The following is a 17819-nucleotide window of genomic DNA, read 5'->3' as shown; positions in this document are numbered from 1 at the left end:
ACTTTCTAAGAGAAAACACAGATATGTTCACAGTAGTGCTACATTCAATAACCTTAATTTACCGGACGCATGATTTGACATGAACCGTTAAAAGTGCCCTTTATTTGAGTTCTAAAACATTTAGATTTAGCTTTAGTTCTGGCATTCACCGAGGTTTCCCATGTACAAACCGTTCCGTGGAAAGAAGCTGTGAGGTTAGCTTTAGATTAGCAAAGACTATTCCCATCAGATTTGCTTGCTGTCTTATTTTTCTTAGATTGCTGTAAAATTACCATTTCGGAGTCACTGTGAGAGGCCTGCCCCAGGCTGGATGCAGACCCTAGCTCAGAGTGAGAAGCTTGGTCAAGGGAGAGAAGGGGCTCAATAATGTCATCGAAATCATCTTCCTCTGTATCCCCCTCCCCATCGGCAAAAGTACCTCTAGTCAAGAAATCGGAGCGCGTCCGCGCCATTCGAGCTTTCTTTTTATGGGCCGGTCTGGCAACCTGCTTGACCAAATGATAAAACAAATAACACAACAAAGTTTTGTTTTGTCTTGTTTGTTTTGGAGATGATGCCCATGAAAGACATCAGGGGTCTCACAAACGTCTTGACACCCCCACCCCCACCGTGCCCTTTCCAGTGGCAGAAGTGACAGGAATGACACAAGAGTCCACGCACATTACTACGGACAAGAGGTAAGAACGGAAGCTGAAGCTACTCTGCTCTGCTCCACAGCCAACAAGCTAGGCTTCACTGCTAGGACAGGTCACCACACTCACTAGCATAAACCACCTCCTTCTTCCCGGGAACTTCTTTTTTACATAAACCTAGTTTCCAGACACTACTCCCTGCCTGTAGTACACCTTCCTAAGTATAACGGCCTTAGCTCCTGGCTTTTTTTTCTAGAACACTTGGTAGTACGTGGGCAGATGAGGTGCTCTACCTACAAGAATAATTTCTAAAATATCATGCATCTATTTCACACAAAACATCCATCAAGAAGGTCCAATGCTTACCTCTCCTTGGCCAGGCCCAGTTAATTTCACAGGTTTCCAAGTTGGTTCCTCTTTTCTATGTACGTGAGGGTTTTCACTGTTTAAGGCTTCTCTGTTGACACTTCAGGTAAAACAAAAGGATTACACTTCAATTCCTAGCAAATATTCTAGCGCAGCAGTCTTAAAGTATAGCATGAATGAAGTTTTTCTTTAAAGATTTATTTATTTATTTGAAAGTCAGAGTTACAGAGAGAGAGAAGGAGAGGCAGAATAGAGAGGCCTTCCATATGTTGGTTCACTCCCCAGTTGGCCACACCGGCCAGAGCTGTGCCAATCCAAAGCCAGGAGCCAGGAGCTTCTTCCCGGTCTCCCACATGGGTGCAGAGGCCCAAGCACCTGGGCCATCTTCTACTACTTTCCCAGGCCATAGCAGAGAGCTGGATCAGAAGTGGAGCAGCTGGGACTTGAACCAGCGCCCATATGGGATGCTGGCATTGCAAGCTTTACCTGTTAGGCCACAACGCTGGCTCCATCAACCAAGTTTTAACAAGTGAGGTCAAATACTTCTTAAAAATTCTGTAGATATTTCCAAATCTGTCAATTCTTAAAACTGTATGTTAGAAGGCCAGCATATGGCATAGTGGTAAAGCGCCAGCATTCCATAAGGGCGCCAGTTCAAGTCCTGGCTGCTCCTCTTCAGATCCAGCTCTGAAGAAGAAGCTCCTAGCTTCTGGCTTCGGATTGGCGTAGCTCCAGCCGTTGTAGCCATCTAGGGAGTGAACCAGTGGATGGAAGAACTCTGTCTATCCCTATCTCTCTGTAACTCTGCCTCTCAAATAAATAAATATATAAATCTTTTAAAAAAGAAAAAAAACTGTTTGATTTCTTCCTGTTTACCAATTAATACTATTTTCAAGAATCTCTGTGAATGACTGAACTCCTGGGGATCCTCCCTTAATCATCAGGTATATTTCACTCTGATGATGTGGTTCAAAATAGCAAAATTAGCTCAAAAATGGAAGTGGATTTAGTAATGAGAAAAGGAAAATACCGGATCCTCAAATCCTAACAAGATGAGTCTCAGAAGCGGCCTTTTCTTCCAATCATTATAAAACAGCTAAGAAGCAGCCATCCAGGAAGGAAGGACCTTACTAGTGAGGCAGCTCCGATTAGTTACAAAATTCTCTTCATGAATTTCTCTCTGTAGCATTCCTTAACTATTTTAATTTAAAACTTGAGATTATATAGAATAAAATCAGTAACAGCAAGATAAGATATTATTATCAGGGCCAGCATTGTGGCATAGCATGTAAAGCTGCCACTTCGAATGCCAGCATCCCGTATGAGTGCCAGTTCATGTCCCAGGTGCTCCACTTCTGATCCAGCTCCCTGCTAATGTGCTTGGGAAAGCAGCAGAGGATGGCCCAAGTGCTTGGGCCCCTGCACCCATGTAGGAGACCTGGAAGAAGATCCAGGCTCCTGGCTCCTGGCTCTGGCCTGGCCCAGTCTGGCCACTGTGAACCAGTAGGTAGAAGAGCTCTCTCTCTCTCTGTAACTCTTTCAAACAAATAAATCTCTTTAAAAAATTATTATCAAGCAAAAAGATGCCCCAAACCATACAGAATTTATGGTGTGGGCTGGGAAAAATTTAATTTCATCTGAACAGTTAGATTATGTGACTGCTTTATCATTAAATTCTGTGAAGAAATGGATATTTGAACAAAAAAATCAGAATAGAAACTGCATTTTTATAGCCCCAGTTACCTATATCAGAAGTCATCTTTCATTGCTACAACAGGTCCCTAAAGTATCTGCATAAATTGCCTTTTTTTCCTCAGCAACTTCCTTTTTCTAAATATAATCCCAGATAGCACTCTCAGCCTGGAGCGCACGTTCCTAAGTATAACAGGGCTTAGCTCATAGCTTTTACTTCAAGCACGAGATGCAGTGCTCTACCTGTAACAATTATAATTTACAAAGGCCAAGCTCTCTTCAGCAGGGCTGCATGCTCCATGAGAGTTCTGATTTACATCCCAGCAGGACAGTGGTTCAAGGAAGATACTAACTTATAACACTAGTTGGCAAATTACTCTTCCTCTCAGATTCTTTCATTTAGTTTTTATGAATCAAAGACCAGGAGGTAGACGGAGTTATCTTGGACTTTACCCCCATGCAACAATCTCTAAAGAAACACAAATAGAGGGTGATCTCTGAGCTAAAGGCTGCTCAGAGAGTTCCCTTTCAACCAGGGTAGGACCAAGCCTAGCCTAGCAATCTAGCTTGTTCACAAGCATTCCTTTCTGGCCATGAGAATCCCTCTTGCCACAGCTGAGCCTACTGATCTGTCTCCAAAGAAAGATACAGCAATTAATGGTACCTCTAATAACTTCAACAAACTTCAAAACTTATGGCATTTTCTTTACTCTTTTCTATGATTTCTTTTTCATTCTCTTTCATAAAATAGATATAAAACGACTATGTACTTATCACCACTATGGTACAGATAGAACGTTAGCCTTGTGTCACTTCCTAATTAGGAAATAAAATGTTGACACTAATTATGAAATCCAAATTCTAGTCCACGCTGTTTCTCTAAATATGTGACCCTGGTAAGTCATTTCACCTCTGGGGCCCTAGTGACTCCATCTATAATATGTGGGAACTGGACTAGACCATTTGGAAGCACCAACATTTATGATTCTACAGATCTAATATTATTTACATAACAGGACAACAGTTAAAACACGAACTTAATCAGTAGGCTTTTGCTTAAATGATCTAATGTACAATCATTTTAAAGATTTGTAGATCATAAGCAAGGTAAAGCAAACTTCTATTTTGGGAAAATGAAAAGAAAGAAATTCACAAGGATGACCAGTGGTTTTTGGAATCTACAACTAAGTCTTTCACAAAACAGACTCATAGATCCAGTAACTGCTTTTCTGTATATCTGCATACACAACGCATATCACTAACTTAATCAGAATGAAGGGAACTGTGTTTAAGGTTGAATTTCTGGCCGGCACTGTGGCTCAATAGGCTAATCCTCCACCTGCGGAAGCGGCACCCCGGGTTCTAGTCCCGGTTGGGGTGCCGGTTCTGTCCTGGTTGCTTCTCTTCCAGTCCAGCTCTCTACTGTGCCCCAGGAGGGCAGCGGAGGATGGCCCAAGTGCTTGGGTCCCTGCACCCACATGGGAGACCGGGAGGAAGCACCCAGCTCCTGGCTTCAGATTGGCGCAGCGCCGGCCATGGCAGCCATTAGAGGAGTGAACCAACGGAAGAAAGACCTTTCTATCTGTCTCTCTAACCCTCTCTCTCTCTCACTGTCTAACTCTGCCTGTCAAAAAATAAAAATAAAATAAAATAAAAAAGGTTGAATTTCTGAGCAACCTCGAGGATAAAGGGCAGGAATGGGACCTCAAGTCATCAGTAAGTTCAACTGCATTTCTTACTACTGTAAAAACCTTCAATATAAAGACAAAATATTGACGGTCTCTAGCCTATGTTTGCAAAAGGCTTCCATTAAGTCTGTATGCAATTTTTTTTTTTTTTTTTTTTTTGGGACAGGCAGAGTGGATAGTGAGAGAGAGAGAGAGAAAGAGAGAAAGGTCTTCCTTTGCCATTGGTTCACCCTCCAATGGCTGCCGCGCTGCAGCCGGCGCACCACGCTGATCCAAAGCCAGGAGCCAGGTGCTTATGCTGGTCTCCCATGGGGTACAGGGCCCAAGCACTTGGGCCATCCTCCACTGCACTCCCGGGCCACAGCAGAGAGCTGGCCTGCAAGAGGGGCAACTGGGACAGAATCCGGTGCCCCGACCAGGTCTAGAACCCGGTGTGCAGGCGTCGCAAGGTGGAGAATTAGCCAGTTGAGCCGCGGTGCCAGCCTTGTGTGCAATTTTAAAGCCTGAAAGATTTAAATGCTCAGGCTATGAGGAGAAAAAATGCATCTTCATTGTTAATGTGAAATAACATTTTTTTTAGTCCAAAGAAAAAGCATCTTAAATTTTATCAAATTTTCTTTTGTAAATCACTCCAAAAATGCTTTTCTGAGTCAAGCATCTGGCACAGCAGTTAAGATACCACTTGGAATACCCACACATAGGCACTCCATATTGGATGACTTTGTTGTTAGCTTCTTGCTAATGTGCACCCTGAGAGACAGCAGATCTTGGGTCTCCACTGCCCATATTGGATAGTGAGATGGAGTTCCTGGCTCCTGGCTATGGCCTGGCGCAGTCCTGGTTATTATAGGTATTTGGGGACTAAACTAGCAGATGGATCTCTGTGTGTCTCTCTGCCATTCAAATAAGATGTGAAGACTTTAAAATGCTATTCTCATGATTACTACTAGTTTAAAAATCTTTAAAAAATAGAAAGTCCACATATATAAGGTATTTAAAGTAGTCCAACTCTTAGAAGGCAGAATGGTAGTTAACAGGGATTGGAGAGAGGGCAAAAGAGAGTTGTTCAATGGGTAGTTCTCAGACAATTACTGGACAGCAACATGCACACAGTTAATGCTACTGTGGTCTATACTTGAAGATAGCTAATTTAGGGTCTGGCATTGTGATACAGTGGGTTAAGCTGCTGCCTGAAATGCCAGTAACCCATATGAGTACCAGTTCAAGTTTCAGCTGCTCCACTTCTGATCCAGCTCCCTGCTAATGTGCCTGGCTGGGAAAGCAACCGAAGATGGCGCCAGTAACTTGGGCTCCTGTCGCCCATGTGGGAGACTCTGATGAAGCTCCTGGCTTCAGTCTGGCCCAGCCCTGAGCACTGTAGCCATTTGGGGAATGAACCAGCAGATGGAGGCACTCTCTCTCTGTTTATAGATAAATCTGCCTTTCAAACAGATAAATAAATAAATCTTTAAAAATAAAAGAGCTAATTTTGTACCTGTATGTTTACAACAGAAAAGTATAAAGAAAACAATAAAGAGCACGACAGGCCACCAGCAGTGACACAAGCAAGCTAGACGTGCCACCTCAGAGCTCTGAGAGAACCGACACTTGCTGAAGGCCTCCCCTACTCAAAGGCACTCATTGCCCTTCATAAATGCTTGTTCAATATCACGGGAAGGAATCAAAAACTCTAGTATCTAGGCCTTGTCAATGATTCCTATGGTAAAATTGCAACCGATTTCCAGTGGTGGGTAGAAACAATGAGGAGAAATGCCTAATTTGAGTGGCATACATGCAGAAAGTGAGCAGAGTAAGGCATCTTAATAAAATCAGCTGTTTTCCCTTTACATATAAAAGTCAACAACACTTCACTCACAGGGGCATATTCACACTGTCCTTTGGTGTAAAGAAAATGGCCCGTGTAGTTCCCTCTCTGGAAGGGTCATCAGATTTGTGGCCAGAAGACGGAGTTGGCCTAAGGTGCTCTCTTTTTGAAACGCGATTACTGGAGGGTTTACAGGCTATGCTCTGTTGGGTGCCCATTCTGTCTGTCTTAGATGATTCCTTGACACCACCAGATTGGCACTGGGCTCCTTTTCTTTCAAAGAACAGAGTTACAGGTCTGTCCTTCGAGGCTAAGTGAGCAGAGGAACTGTCTTTTGGGGCGAGAGCTGTATCTTTTACAGTTACTGATGGGGATCCTCCTGCACCAGGTTCTCCCTTATTTGGGACATTTGGGATGAGTAGGGAGGACGGCCTCTCCATTCTTTGCTTGGAAAGACAGAAAGATGGTGCCAGGAAGGACTCTCCAGTTCTTGGCTTCTCCAAGGTCTGGAAGGCTTTACGTTCCTTCTCTAGGATGTCTGTCTGCTGGCGGATCTGCTCCATCATCTCTTTCTCATTCTGCTGCTGCAACTGCTTTTGCCTTTCTTCCTTTTCCGTATTCAGCTTTTCTAACTTCTTAAGCACAGTACTGGCAGATTCTGTCTTCAAAAAAGGAGTAATGTGATCTTCTTCTGAGAAGTGATGCTTTTCAGCTTCCCTGCTGACGTCGAAAGAAAGAGTTGTCCCCTGCGTGTCTTCACTTTTTAACACTTTGTTTCTTTGGATGCTTGTGTCTAGTTGGGAACTTGTTTTTAGTGGGTCTTGATGGGGAATATAAAAAAAAGTAGGCAGACTATTGGAAATAAACGGATCTCTTGGCTGTGGCTTACAGGTAACAGGTTCAGAGCGGCAGAACAGCTTCTCCTCCCCAGAGTCACCCTGCGAGGGCGCTGAGTCTACAGGCACTCCCTTGTGAAGAGACACACAGCTCAGCTCAATGGAGGCGCTGCGGGGGTAGTCCTGTGCGTCAGCTTTTGGACTGCTAGATACTGCAGGTGCTGGAATCTGCAGATCTCCTCCATCTACAATCACAGACTCTGGTTTGCCTTTTTGGGTTTCCTCGCAGCTCAGAAGCTCCAAGCTTCCTTGAGAGCTTTCGCTATCAGGCGTGCCCTGCAGAGAGGGCAGGCCTTCAGGCACCAACTCCGTGGACCACCTGCGTTCCTCGGAAGGAGACACCCCTCCCAGAGAACGGACTTTGAGCAATTCAAGGCTAAATATAGCTTGCTCTAGTTCTCTCATTCTCCGACTCTCTCTTTTGGCCCGGCCTGCTTTCTTCTGATGCAGGTCCTCCAAGGACTTAGGCCGTTCTCTTACCACCACGTCTCCCTGCGAGTCCACACCACTCTGGCTTCTGGCTCTCTCCTGCCGCATGTTTGGGGGCTCCCTTGAGCAGTCCACTGAGCCTTCACGGCTGGGGCGATTCCTCTCTGCCACAGACTTACATTCCTCTATGGCTTTCACTCTGCTGTCAAAGGAGCAATCCTCCCAGCTGGAAGGGTCTGAACCCTGAATGTCCAGAGCTCCATATGCCTCTATGCTCTCCAATCCAAGTTCTAGTTTTGCTTCTTTAAGTTTCTGCTCTTTTAACGCTTTAAATCTGTAGAAAAACAAAATGGGTCAGAAATGGCTCTTGGTGACACCGGAAAGGATGCACGTATTGAGAACTCAGGGAAAATGGAAAGGTATAAAATTTTCTACTCACAAAATCCAAGTATTTCTTAAACAAATTTGATCACACATTTTAAATTCTATTATTTCCATTAATCAGATGATACTTTCATTAAGTGTACTGTTCCTAACTGGGCATTCTAGTCAAAACATAAACTTCAAAGTAAAATTCTCATTTTAATAATATCTTTATTTTAAAGTAAGTGTTAAATATGAATTTAAAGTTTTTGAAGATATAAACAGTGAATATTATAAAAAATCTTAAAAAAAGATTAAGCCTAATACAAATATAGTAAGAATTGTTAACACTTAGCAATTATAACCACAGACCATGTAGGTCTTCAATCCAATTTAACACAACACTTAACTTCTATTGTAGACAAGATACAGTAGGTTAAAAACTGATAGGAATATCGTAGTATAGCAAAGGAAACACATTATACATAATCAATTATAAAACAAATCTTAAGGCACAGATGAGGTTACCTCTGCCTTGCTCTGAATCCTCTACATGTTGACTGCAGGAGGATAACTTTGCTCCTCTGCTCTTGGTACTGCTTGCTTTGCCTGTAACCTCTCCACCTCGCCTGTATGCACACAGCAGCCCTGTGTCTGCGTCTCTGGTGCTCCCTCCACCACTGCTGGATGACCACGGCTGCGGCTCGAAGCTCTAAGTAGCGCTGCCGCTCCGAATGCGCACGCCAGGAAGCCTGCAGACGTGCAGCTGCACTGGCCAAAGCCGCAGCATCTTCCAGCAAAGCTTCACCCCGGGCCTGCTTCTGAGTGAGGCAACTCCTCCAGAAACGCTGTGGGCAGGACAAAAGAACAGAAACTGGCCATCACTCCTTAGCCCACACTTTCACAGGAAAAGGAAAAAGGATTACATTTTGTATGCCATGATTGGAGGTTATATGGCTAATAGCTAAATGGGTGAAGACTAAACCCAAGTTTTCCAGATACACTGGGTTCAGACAACCACTTTAAATAACATGAGTACAACCTTGATGGAACGAAGAATTTAAAATTTAGTGGTGCTTTTATGCTGCACAAGTTAATTTTAACAAATTATATACTATTCTCTTGCTACAATTTGCCCAAATAACATTAACAGGCTTAAGGTAACAGAAAACTGTCTTGTACAAACAGAAAAGTCATATGGAGAACACCAATATCCACTGACATAGATCAGTGAGGGAGATAATAAAAGATATAAATGTGAAATAAGGTGCCTATCATCCAAAATGGGTGCTTATCAACAACACCATGCATTGACTGACACATGACTCAGACAACTAATGAAAAGAACAACATCAACAAAGACAAAGCCACGTGGCTCCTTCACCCTACTGCTCATGCCTCTTACAACACTGCAACTGCGAATTCAATACTACCCAGTTCAACACAATCAATATGAATAGTTCACCAGCACGTGCCAGGCAGGCTGCTGAATGGTCACCTCTGTAGTTGTCAGTAATTAAGTGCTTCACACGAGAACAGTCTGGTTCCTAAACAAAGGAGTCCACCTTGAACCGAGAAGTCTTTGCTTCTCACCTGGATCATGATGGATGCGTGCCTCATGCGGAGGAAATGCTGCCTACACAGCAAGGCCCGGAGCCAGCGCTGCAGAAGCACGATCCTGCGCAGCACCTCCTGGTGAAGCAGGTCTTGTAGGTGCTGTCGCTCCTGCTCCTTTAGGAAGACCTACCAGGAAGAAGGAAGACGAGCGATGCAGTTTAACAAAACATGCGGAATGTATTTCATGAGTCCTCATTGTCATACGTTGTAGAGGCAAATCACAGTGGCAAAAGTATAAACCAAGAACTGGTAAATACTTCTATCAGTTTAGCCAATGTAGTTATTCTCAAACTGAAAAGGAGACATTGGAATATGGAAAAGGACATAGGATGGTGAGCAAGAATACAAAAATTCTAGTGCCAGAGATTATGCATTGCTCCCTTGGGACAATCACTGCCATAAGCAGTCAATGTACTCCTGGCTCCTACTACATTTTTTTTTTTTTTACTTATTTGACAGGTAGAGTTAGACAGTGAGAGAGAGACAGAGAGAAAGGTCTTCCTTCCGTTGGTTTACCCCCCAAATGGCTGCTACAGCCGGTGCTGTGCCGATCCAAAGCCAGGAGCCAGGTGCTTCCTCCTGGTCTCCCATGTGGGTGCAGGGCCCAAGCACTTGGGCCTTCCTCCACTGCCTTCCCGGGCCACAGCAGAGAGCTGGACTGGAAGAGGAGCAACTGGGACTAGAACCCAGCACCCATATGGGATTCCAGCGCCGCAGGAGGAGGATTAGCCAAGTGAGCCATGGCACCGGGCCCCTACTACATTTTTTTTTTTTTTTAGACTTATTTATGTAAACATTTTGGGCCATGTTCTATTGCTTTCCCTAGGCCATTAGCTAGGAGCTGGATTGGAAGTGGAGCAGCCAGGACACAAACCAACGCCCAAATGCGATGCTAGTGTCACAGGCAGTGGCTTTACCCACTACACCACAATGTTGGTCCCAATATATTGTCCAATTTTTCCAGGGTTTTGAAGTGGGGGAAGAGTTGAGAACTACAGATCTTGAAGGCTGCTATAACATTGGGCAAACCAATGATAACATCTCTCTCTGAAATCCAGCATGCATCTTTTTCCCCAAAGTTATTACTCAAATAAAAATTATTTATTTACTCCTTCGTTCCACAAATAAATCCTTAGGGATGTGGAAGAATACAAAGATAAACTGGAACTATCCCTTTGGAAATAGTATTTTTACCGAAGAAGGAAAACAGTAATCCAGCAAGGGCAAGAGAGAGAAGATCCCTAGTGAAGACAAGGAGCTGGGAACAGTTACCAGGGCACATGCAGGAGATAAGGGAACAATCCATTTGCATAAAGAAGATAACAATGTGAAGCCACAACATGGAGGTTCATGAAACACAGAAAGAGGTTCGAATTTATTTAGGAGGCTACCAGGACATTATTAGTGAGCAGGAGGCCAACAAAAAGAAAGAAGTATGTGAAGATGATTTAATGTTATTGAGGGAGCCTGGGACTAGAAGCAGGCCAGACTGGCTCCATCCTGCAGCTTCCTCCCATCATGTACACACTAAATGCCCCCCGGCATTCACAGTAACAAATGTATAACCACTACCCATATTCCTTGGAGATAATATGATAAAGACAAATATCTCTAGACTTGGTCTCTGACTTGCTAATCTGATTGCCCTCTTTGGAACTTCTCTTTTTCTTACTTAAATAAAACTATACTTCTCTCACGGTTGTGTCTGGTCTTGTAAATCATCCTTAACACCAGGACCCAAACTCAGAATCTTCTCACCAGGTTTCCCATAACATAATGGGTAGAAAAAGGGTAACAGATTGACAAATAGAAGAGAATAAAATGAGCAGACTTCACTGTAAGAGCAACACAGATGGAATAACTAAGGAATAAAGACAACGTAGAAGCAGCAGATGTGGAAAAATGGGGAGAAATGTGAAAATTATTTTTAAAGGGGGGAGGGGAGAAGAAACAAAATTTTGTAAAAAGATTAAAGAATAAGCCAAAAATGATTATACAGCTCCTAGTGTGAGGCATGGGAAGGGTGACAGAGAAGGAAAGTAGCTGATAAACCAAGGGCAGCAGGAGAGCCCAGACTGCGCCGCCCTGGGCCAGGTGACCTGGAGATCACAGCAGAACATCTGGGCAGCTAAACCTTCAGGCAGAGCTAGAGCACTGACCAGGAGTTCTGTGAGCAACACGGACTGCATCATTACATGAAAGTTCTGATCTCATCAACATCCTTCTGATGTCTGATAATCATTTCTATAAACCTCCTCATAGGAAAGATTAACATCATTATTATTTAAGTTTAAAAACTGAAATTAATTTTGACAAAGGTTGTATATATTATATTTACCATGGTTTTTCCAACTTGATAATTATCTGGATTAAGATTTATTTTCCTGAAGAAATCCTGAATGTTAAATTTTGATGGATTAATATTTCGGGGAAGCAGCACATGGAAGTGGCTCACAAAATCCTGAAAAATGAAACAAAACGTTGCAAAACCATATACAAACACGTTCTTAAACTAATTACCTTTTCATTAATTTTTCTTGTTCTTTTAAACAGGATGAAACCTGTGCTTATTAATTAAATATTATAAAAGGTTAGTTTGAAAAACATAAAAGGGGGGAGATGTTGACTTTGATATTTTGTTACCAAAAAGGAAAAAGAAGGGTAGAAACTAAGACCAAAAATGTTACTTAACAAACCCTGAGAGGTCTGGCAGGGGGCAAACAGAAGCCAACACGGCAGCTGTCAGAAGGCACGCCTGGGCTTGACGCTGTCTCTCCCATCAACAGCACAGACTGGCTGGCCGCTGAGAGGCTGCACTGTTACGCTGCACCCACAGCAGCAGCTGAAAGGAACAGCCACGAGGCCTCGCTGCAGCTTGCTACGAGACAGCTTTAGAGCATTCTGACTGAACTAACTCAATTACTGGAAGATTGCTGGTATTAGCAAACATTCTGCTCCATTGAGAACAGCCAAGAACAGCATCCTATTACAACACATGCTTTATGAGGCTGATATTCAGTGTGAGAGAACCTTTCAACTCTGCATTGAAAAGGTGTTCTGGAAAAGAATAATAGTGGGAAATGAAGAAGTAAGCCCCAAAGAAATAATAAACACAACACATGGGACTAATCTATGTGATGTGCATATACTGAACTATTATTCTAAAAGCATAACCTGGAAAGAATATTTGCAGCTGTATCCTGACTGACGAATTCGGACTGTCTCCAACATCCCAGTGTATCGAAGCTGTCTGAGTACCAAGGCATCACTGAACCTTAAGGGCAACTAAAACAAAGAAAATGAAAAAAGGGTTACTTTCAAATAACAGATTTCCAAATTAATATGTCTTACAAGAATGGCTTAACTGAATTATCTAGGGACTGAAGGTAGACTGGCAGTTCGTTGTCTGCTTAGTTAGGGTGATGGGACAAGCTCACTTCCCAGGCGGTATCTGCAGGGAAGTTCTGAATGTCCCAGCCTAGGGAGAAAAGGGAAAGCCAGCAGGCTCTCGGCTTCTCTGCTTGTGAAGGGAAAGGACTCTGAGAAACTCAAAAGGAGCAGGGTTTCCCTGAGAGCTACACAGCCCAGTCACTACAAACCTGTAACAAGGTTAACCTGCTTGCACACAGAAGAATGGTCTGTATGTTTGTATTTCGTGATGATGCTATCTATACTCTCACTAAAGAACCATCTGTCCCACTCCTGCTGACTAGAACAAGGTGAGGTGTAATTCATTTCCCTATGTTTCTGTTGGTGACACCAGCAGGAAACACTGAAAACCAAAACCAAAACATTCCTGTAGTCCCTCAGCATGGGCTGCCTCCTGCTCATCACAAGGCATGGACAGGGGACAGGCCAATGGGGGCGGCCACTGGAAACCAGTCTGCACAGTCCATCACTCCCAGGTGCCTCAGGAGGTCTCTTTCCAGGTACTCAAAAAAAAAAAAAAAAACAGTATTTGGAGCCTATAATTTTTTTCACGGTCCTCTAAATTCTACTCAGTGATTCTTCAAGTTCTACCAAGCATTTTTCTGAAGCCGGGTGAGGTACACCCACTGTCAAGGGAAAAAAAAATCAAATGGGAAATTTACATTAAATAATAAGAGCAGTTAACAATTATATAATACTCATCATATACGGTAAAATGCTTCATTAATAGAATTCTTGTATAGCAAAGTCTCAATTATAACTAAAACTCAAACTTCTATTTAACTGTAAAGAAAGCTTTCTTCTTATGTCACTGTAAAAGAATGGTTAACATTCCCCTAGCACTTAGTGTAAGAAGGAATATATTAAGCACTTCACAAAAAAATTATGAGGTTGGTCTAATATTTATGTTATGTTATTACACAGATGAAAAATGTAAATCACATAATGCTCAAGTATTTTGTCTAAGATCACAAAGTTTATAAACAGCAGTTGTATACTGCTTCTCAAAAATTAAGAAAGCTAAGGGGCCGGCGCTGTGGCGCAGCAAGTTAAAGCCCTAGCCTGACGCTGGCATCCCATATGGGCACCAGTTCTAATCCCAGCTGCTCCTCTTCTGATCCAGCTCTCTGTTATGGCCTGGAAGACGGCCCAAGTCCTTGGGTCCCTGCACCCACGTGGAAGACCTGGAAGAAACTCCTGGCTCCTGGCTTCGGATCGGTGCAGCCCCAGCCATTGCGGCCATCTGGGGAGTGAACCAACGGATGGAAGACCTCTCTCTCTCTCTGTGTCTACTTCTCTCTGTAACTCTGTCAGTCAAATAAATAAAATAAATCTTTTAAAAATAAAATAAAAGAAAGAAAGCTAAACATAATTCCTAATATATTTTAGTTGACCAGATAGGGAACTATTTTTTTCCAATGATGACTATAAATAAAGATGGCAAATATTCATGTGTATTTTATTTTGAAAAACTTTAATTAGGGGAACTGTCACAAAAAGAGAAAGGAATGAAAAATATTGACAGTTATCTTCCCCTTAAGGTACAGGGACAAAACTCCTAAACAAACACTGAGCAACTTCCTTAAGAGATACAATATACATTCAAACAAGAGAAATTATTAATCTTAGGGTAACAAATGTTCATGAAAACAAACTTCTTTTTGGTGGAATTTCAAGTAGCATTTGTTTCTCAGATTCTCAGAGATGCTAAATCAAATCTGCATTAACACCCTACTGTCAGGTTAATTGTGAAATTTGAAAGAGTATCTATAGAAAATATTTAGAGAATACTATTTTCAGTAAAAAAAAAAAATAAAGTTAAACACACCTCTTAACCTCCATTTATCTCCCTAAAATAATTTTTTTAAAGATTTATTTGAAAGGCAGAGTTACTGAGAAGCAGAAGAAGGAGAGAGAGCGAGAGAGAGGTCTTCCATCCGCTGGTTCACTCCCCGGATGGCCACAACAGCCAGGGTTCTAACAATCTGAAGCCAGGAGCCAGGAGCCTCTTCCTGGTCTCCCACGCGGGTACAGGGGCCCAAGGACTTGGGCTGTCATCTACTGCTATCACAGGCCATACAGAGAGCTGGATCAGAAGAGGAGCAGCTGGGAATCAAACCAGCGCCCACATGGGATGCCGGCAGATAGAATTTAAAGAATGAAAGGAGATCTTGTTGAACAGCTCTGTGCGCTCGTTTGTAGGACATACCTTTTCAGCGTTAGAGCGAATACACTTTACAAAATACGGTTCTGCTTGACCAAGTGTCTCCATCAGTTTGCTTAATGAGGCCTGAAATGCAAAGCATTGAATCAGCATATTCTCCCATTCAAAAGTGGCAACAAATGATTTATAAATACAAGTGATAATGTTGGCAAAACATGCAAAAACCTAGCACCAAACACAGTAAGAGATTTGTTTCTGTAAGGCAAATTGTGCATATTCCCATTATGGTTAAATTAAAGCTGACAGCATGGCAACAGTAAATATTGTAGATGTGTTTCTAAGTACTCTGTGTATACCATAATTGCTTCCTATTTCTTTACATTAGACAATTTTACTCAAACTCATACATCCTAGAACAACATTTAAACTTTCACTCTAACATCTTAGGACGCTGCTTCTATTCCCAAGAATGCTCTTTTGTACCTTCATTTATCCTGATGAGTCTGGCCAGACATTTATCAGGTTTTGACATTTTCAAAGAATCTGCTTTTTGGTTTCACTGATTTTTCTTTAGTATTCTTATGTTGTCAATTTCATTGAATTCAGCTGTTTTCTTTATTCCTTTCTCCTTATTTTGGGATTAACAAATTATTTTTCTAGTTTATTAAGGTATAGGCTTATTACAGACTTGAGATATTCAATGAGACACTGATTACAGACTTGAGACACTGGAGCACTGCTTCAGCTGCAATGCATAAATTTTGATAATTCATTTAATTTAAAGTATTTTCAAGTTTCCTTCCTCTCAGATATATAGTTGAATGTCATATACTTTGGTAAGTGCTCCACCATTTTCAAAACACTGAATATTTCACATTAGTTAATCTCCTGGCTTAAGGGCAGTATCGGTGTTGCTTTCTAGGGGCTACTCTAGGGGTTACACTACACAAACCTGTCAGTGCTTTACAACTTCAAGTAAAACAACAGACCAGTATCTGCTGTCAGATATATTACATCAACATACAAACTTTTTACTTTCAATTGTTCTCTTTTTTTTTTTATCTTAAAGACTTTTTATTGGGAAGAAGTTACAGAAAGAGAGAGAGAGAGAAAGAAAGAAAGAAAAAGAGAGAGAGAGAGAGAGAGTTTTCCATCCATTGGTTCATTTCCCAAATGGCCCCAACAGCCAGGGCAGGGCCAGGCAGAAGCCAGGAGCCAGGAGCTTCTTCCAGATCTCCCACAGGGGTGCAAGGGCCCAAGTATTTGGCCAGCTTTTACTGCTTTCCAAGACACATTAGCAGGGACTTGGATCAGAAGTGGAGCAGCCAGGACTCAAACCAACACCTATATGGGATGCTGACATCAGAGGCAGCAGCTTAGCCTGATAGGCAACAACTCTGGCCCCTCTTTTTTCCTTTTTTTCTTCTTTTTTTAAAATTTTATTTGACAGGTAGAGTTATAGACAGTGAGAGAGAGAGAGACAGAGAGATAGGTCTTCATTCCGTTGGTTCACTCCCCAAATGGCCACTACAGCCGGCGCTGCGCCAATCCGAAGTCAGGGGCCAGGTGCTTCTTCCTGGTCTCCCATGTGCGTACAGGGGCCCAAGCACTTGGGCCATCCTCCACTGCCCTTCCTGGGCCACAGCAGAGAGCTGGACTGGAAGAGGAGCAACCGGGACTAGAACCTGGCACCCATATGGGATGTCAGTGCCGCAGGCGAAGGATTAGCCAAGTGAGCCACGGCACCAGCACTGATCCTTACTTTTTTTTTTTTTTGACAGGCAGAGTGGACAGTGAGAGAGAGAGACAGAGAGAAAGGTCTTCCTTTGCCGTTGGTTCACCCTCCAATGGCCGCCGCGGTAGGCGCACTGCGGCCGGCGCACCACACTGATCCGATGGCAGGAGCCAGGTGTTTATCCTGGTCTCCCATGGGGTGCAGGGCCCAAGCACTTGGGCCATCCTCCACTGCACTCCCTGGCCACAGCAGAGAGCTGGCCTGGAAGAGGGGCCACCAGGACAGGATCGGTGCCCCGACCGGGACTCGAACCCGGTGTGCCGGAGCCGCAAGGCAGAGGATTAGCCTAGTGAGCCGCGGCGCCGGCCGATCCCTACTTCTTCTTCTTTTTTTTTTTTTTTTTTTTTACAGGCAGAGTGGACAGTGAGAGAGAGAGAGAGAGACAGAGAGAAAGGTCTTCCTTTTTGCCGTTGGTTCACCCTCCAATGGCCGCCGCGCCCAGTGTGCTGCGACCGGCGCACCGCGCTGATCCGATGGCAGGAGCCAGGTGCTTATCCTGGTCTCCCATGGGGTACACGGCCCAAGCACTTGGGCCATCCTCCACTGCACTCCCTGGCCACAGCAGAGAGCTGGCCTGGAAGAGGGGCAACCAGGATAGAATCCGGTGCCCCGACCGGGACTAGAACCCGGTGTGCCGGCGCCACAAGGCGGACGATTAGCCTAGTGAGCCACGGCGCCGGCGATCCCTACTTCTTAAGGTGAGAGTTTTGCCTGCTAATAAAATTCATATAAATAAAAGCACACATGTATTGTTTTCCATTTGTTGACTATAACTACAGTGGTACACAGCAGTGATCTGTCATTCGGCTATACCACCACAGGCCACAGCACAAGCCACTGTGAATAAAGTTGTTATAAACACTCTTACACAGGTACATATCTTTCACCTGCATCTAGCAAGCAGGTGTCAGCTTACATATCAA

The 17819-nt window shown here is 43.4% G+C and overlaps 1 protein-coding gene across 10 annotated transcripts in view; it reads right to left on the bottom strand.

Annotated features, from left to right (window-relative positions):
• Positions 1 to 17819, bottom strand: part of MYO9A (myosin IXA) — a 278674-nt gene that overhangs the window by 69658 nt on the left and 191197 nt on the right. For 6 of the 10 annotated variants that reach the window (XM_062206520.1, XM_062206521.1, XM_062206519.1 and 3 more), the window contains 8 exons: positions 15147 to 15227; positions 12683 to 12793; positions 11847 to 11969; positions 9485 to 9634; positions 8420 to 8739; positions 6255 to 7862; positions 999 to 1098; positions 273 to 488 (listed from right to left, as the gene is read on the bottom strand). In XM_062206520.1, the coding sequence (XP_062062504.1) occupies positions 273 to 488; positions 999 to 1098; positions 6255 to 7862; positions 8420 to 8739; positions 9485 to 9634; positions 11847 to 11969; positions 12683 to 12793; positions 15147 to 15227 (2709 nt within the window). The remainder of the gene's footprint in view (positions 1 to 272; positions 489 to 998; positions 1099 to 6254; positions 7863 to 8419; positions 8740 to 9484; positions 9635 to 11846; positions 11970 to 12682; positions 12794 to 15146; positions 15228 to 17819) is intronic. The other 4 variants (XM_062206525.1, XM_062206526.1, XM_062206523.1 and 1 more) reach the window with 4 other exon arrangements.

The sequence above is a fragment of the Lepus europaeus genome, chromosome 11 (assembly GCF_033115175.1).
Source record: "Lepus europaeus isolate LE1 chromosome 11, mLepTim1.pri, whole genome shotgun sequence".
Lineage (NCBI taxonomy): Eukaryota > Metazoa > Chordata > Mammalia > Lagomorpha > Leporidae > Lepus > Lepus europaeus.
This window is presented reverse-complemented; position numbering and strand designations above follow the sequence as displayed.